General features: G+C 31.2%; 1 protein-coding gene across 1 annotated transcript; it reads left to right on the top strand.

The window, feature by feature from the left end:
• The first annotated feature begins 743 nt into the window (after nt 1–743).
• Nucleotides 744–3,061, top strand: LOC111909528 (protein SRG1). Its single transcript, XM_023905334.3, has 4 exons — nt 744–1,001; nt 1,227–1,474; nt 2,007–2,331; nt 2,663–3,061. The coding sequence occupies exons 1-4, from the start codon at nt 744–746 to the stop codon at nt 2,903–2,905; spliced, it is 1,074 nt and encodes a 357-aa protein (XP_023761102.1). The 3' UTR covers nt 2,906–3,061.
• The last annotated feature ends 1,320 nt before the right edge of the window (nt 3,062–4,381 follow it).

Here is a 4,381-nt window from a genome sequence, read left to right on the forward strand (position 1 = left end):
AAAATTGATGATAAAGTCCAAAAGGTTTTTGCAACGGTCCAAAATCAAGAATTTTATATGATTTTTGGGTTTCAAAAACTTGAAATGACCGTTTTATCCTTTTTTATTCTTTTTTAATCTTTTATTAATTAAAAAAATGGAGCGATCTCTCTCTGCCTCTCTTACACTTACAGAGACCCCCCTCCCTCCAAATTCTTTATCTGTCACTTTTTAACTAGATCTCTTTCTCTTTCTCACACCTTCTTCTTCTCCCTTTTCTTTATTTATATAATCAGATGAAAAAAAACTCACATGGAAAACTCATTCCTTTTCTCTCTCTCTCTCTCTCTCTCTCTCTCTCTCCATATATATATATATATATATATATATATATATATATATATATATATATATATATATATATATATATATATCCTTTTTATCTTAATCATCTCGAAATAAGTGATCCAAAATAACAAAAACTCACACATAAATAGTCATTGCAACAAAACACACACATACTTATTGGGATGAAAAAGCTTTGATTTTCCTAGGTTCTTAGCAGCAGCCCCAAGAGAACGAGATCTAGTTATATACCGGTAACTTAATAATTTCAATTTGGACAAAACATGGTTATAAGGGTATCATATATGCATAATTTGAACTTTAGGGACTCACACGCCTAAGTTTTGATAAACAAAGGGACTAAATTTATAGTTTTCCCTATATATATTGACTACCACACCGATACATGTAAACCACACATGGAAGCGAAGGGAAGAAGTTTGGGGAGTTCCCTTTTAGTGCCTAGTGTGCAAGAATTGGCAAAGGAACCGCTTGTTGAGGTTCCTCCCCGATATGTTCGGGTCGATCATCAGGAGCATCCAATATCATCATGTCTGCCATCTTCTACACTACTAGAAGTACCTGTCATAGATATGCAACTCTTACTCTCTAAAGATTCAAGTAATTTAGAATTGGGAAGGCTACACCTTGCTTGTAAAGATTGGGGTTTTTTTCAGGTAATTATATAATGCATATTGTTTTCCAAATGTCGATTCTATTGCGTGATTAAATTTCAAATATGGTGAACAGTATATTGAAACAGGATGTTGCTGATTTTGGCCATATAGTGTTTTAAGCTGGGAGAAACCATATTCGTTGATAACAATAATATTATTGAAACGGATTACAAATATAGTTGAGATTGTGCTCACAAAACATGATTTATGAATTTCATGTTACAGATGATAAATCATGGGGTGAGTTATTCGTTGTTGGAGAAGATGAAAGAAGAAACACAAGAATTTTTCAATTTGCCAATGGAAGAAAAGAAGAAGTTTTGGCAAGACGCAGGAGATATTGAGGGATATGGACAAGCTTTTGTTGTCTCTGAGGAACAAAAGCTTGATTGGGCGGACATGTTTTACCTGGTTACACTCCCTCATGAAATGAGGAAGCCTCACTTGTTTCCTAAGCTACCTCTTCCATTCAGGTCATTTGTCCCTCTATTTTCTCTCTATTTTCACTTTTATATGGTAGTATGATAAATTATACACATTATTTTGTTAGTTTTCAGTCCTTATGCAAAAGGTGTTTTTTTCATTCAAATATACACCGAATGAAAATATTGCAATATAAACTTTTTTTTGCTTTTAGTGTTATTTAGTTATAAAGAATAGAATTAGGGTATATTGCAATTTATTCAGTTTCTATAGGTCAAACCAAACATATATACCTGTTGTTTTTTTTAAGAAGGGTTATTATGTAAGTGAAAATCATCTGATTGACTTACGTTAGAGATAATCTAGGTTACCGATTTGAATTATGCCAACTATTTTTATATTTTTGGAACTTCTTTACTAATTAACTCCTAGTTCTATTAATAACTGAAACCGTCTAATGGAATAAATTAGTCTTTATTATTCTAAATACGTAATAATAATATATTATAAGCATCGTATGCAATTGTCCCATTTTATTAGAGGTTGTTAACTTTTAACATCCAATCACGTATATTATCACAGAGATACCCTAGAAGCATACTCAAGAGAAGTTAAGAACGTTACACTAAAAACTCTCATCTTTATTGCAAAAGCTTTGAAGATGAAGGTTGAGGATATGAAAGTATTGTTTGATGAAGGTTTACAATCTATGAGGATGAACTATTACCCACCATGTCCAGAACCTAAAAAGGTCATTGGTCTTAGCCCTCACTCAGATCAGCTTGGAATCACCTTCCTGCTTCAAATTAATGAAGTAGAAGGTTTGCAGATAAAAAAGGATGGCATTTGGATTCCGGTCAAACCACTCCCTAATGCATTCATAGTCAATCTTGGGGACATCATAGAGGTTATCATTTCTATCTCAAAATAATTTCTATCTTAGGATAATCTATCATGTTAAATTTTACCTTCTGTTTTTTCTTCATTTAAACTTTTTTTTTTATCAAACATGATACGTAGAGATTTAAGTTCTGATGGATTTACTATGTCCCATAAGCACAAGGATTCAGGAAAATGAAACGTAGGTAAATGGCAACGGATTGGTTGGTTAATTCAAAGAGCTTTGGTAGAGTAGCAATACATTTGTTTGGTATTTAACAATGAAATATATAGACCAACACTTTAAACGTGGTTTTAAAATAGTTGCTAAAATGGTAAGGTTTATTTGTTGTCATCAGATTGTGACAAATGGGCTATACAAAAGCATCGAGCATAGAGCAATAGTGAACTCTGAGAAGGAGAGGCTATCCATTGCCGCATTTTTTGCCCCTAAAATAGATGCTGATTTTGGACCGGTGCCAAGCCTAATCACTCACGAGACACCACCAAAATTTATAAGGGTATCTCTTGTGGATTACTTCAAGAACTTTTTATCTAGAGAACTTAAAAGCAAAAGTAACATTGAGCAATACTATATATGATTTGTTGTGTATGATCGTTTGATGTAATAACTTGTTCATTTGTATTGTTTTTGAAATAAAGCATTGTGTAACATACTACTATACCTATATTGTTTTGTATTTCTAAATAGGTTTTAATAATTCTAAATAAGGATGTGGACCAAACAGAGTGATCTCTTGTCGCCATTCATTTTTTGTTTCTTTCTTATTTGTGGTACTTCTCTCTATTTTTGTCATGCTAACATAATTGGCCAATTAAATACATATATATTCTTTTGGATGGTATATATAAGTGCATTATCATGAGCATCTTCTAAACATAGATTGTTTGTGTATGCACGTCATACCATACGACTTTTATTTTTTAATAAAATGTTCACATTAGATGAAAAAACTTTAATTGAGTTATTTTGATAGATAGTTAATTTCATAGTTTAAATCATTTTAAACTAACAGATACTTCATCTTTGTAACACATTAATTTTATCGGATGTAATAAATGTCAAAGTATGTCTATCTGAACATCTCGCAAGATCAATTCTAAAACTTAATTATTGTATAAACTATAGGGGAAACAATAAAATTAAAATAAAGCCTTCAATTGAACAACCTTGGGTGTTACGTCTTTGTGGAATTCCTTCGTTGTTTTCTTGATTAATCCTCCTCTTTGTCCTAGTGAATAAGGTTAGGACCTAGTGAGTTCGTCTTACACATACATATCTACCACTTAAAAAATTAGTATTATCAAATAGGTTAAAGAAGTCATACAACGAAATATATCACCCGATGACAATACTTAGGGGAGCGATTAGTCATTCACAGAAAGAACCAATGACTCATTTCCTTCGCTTCATACACCTATCAATTGTACTCATGTATTTAAATATCCAATAAAATGAGTATAATTCACAATTCTCATCTTCGCCGATCATAAACATTCGTCATGATCATAGCCATTAAACACCTCTCATGTCCCCACTAAATATGTCACACTAAAAAGTCATACAGTAAAGAAACAAATCCAAAATAACATGTGCACACAATTTTATTTATCATAAAACATATGTCAACAAATAATTAAAAAATGCATATTAATTGAATGATAAACATTAATGTATGAACAACCACAGAACACGAAAAAGGTTCAACCATTCACATGTCTCATTCGACGACCCATAACTATCAATTTAATTATGATTTTTCATAATAACCCTTTTGAAAATATCCTTAAGATATTATAATGCTTCCTTTTAGAAATAATATTCTATAACAATTAATTAAAAATCAATGTTATAGTCTTCTAAGGCACTTTTGATAAAAATTCAAAAAATATTCTTAACCATAAAATAAAAGGTACAAGGGCTAAAACAAAAAGTATATTAAATTTTCTTTTTACCTACCCATAAAAAAAAGATTTTCTTCTTTACCTGAAAACCATCATCTTTCGGCCATTTAAAACACTTCAAAGGTTCGAAAATTTTGTAAACTTAGTTTATG

The sequence above is a fragment of the Lactuca sativa genome, chromosome 3 (genome assembly GCF_002870075.4).
Source record: "Lactuca sativa cultivar Salinas chromosome 3, Lsat_Salinas_v11, whole genome shotgun sequence".
Lineage (NCBI taxonomy): Eukaryota > Viridiplantae > Streptophyta > Magnoliopsida > Asterales > Asteraceae > Lactuca > Lactuca sativa.

Excerpts from the sequence above, each read along its gene's own strand:
- LOC111909528 (XM_023905334.3), top strand. The coding sequence starts at position 744 with ATGGAAGCGAAGGGAAGAAGTTTGGGGAGTTCCCTTTTAGTGCCTAGT. Across the intron at positions 1,002-1,226 it reads AAGATTGGGGTTTTTTTCAG|ATGATAAATCATGGGGTGAG; the intron begins GTAATTATATAA and ends TTCATGTTACAG. Across the intron at positions 1,475-2,006 it reads AAGCTACCTCTTCCATTCAG|AGATACCCTAGAAGCATACT; the intron begins GTCATTTGTCCC and ends ATATTATCACAG.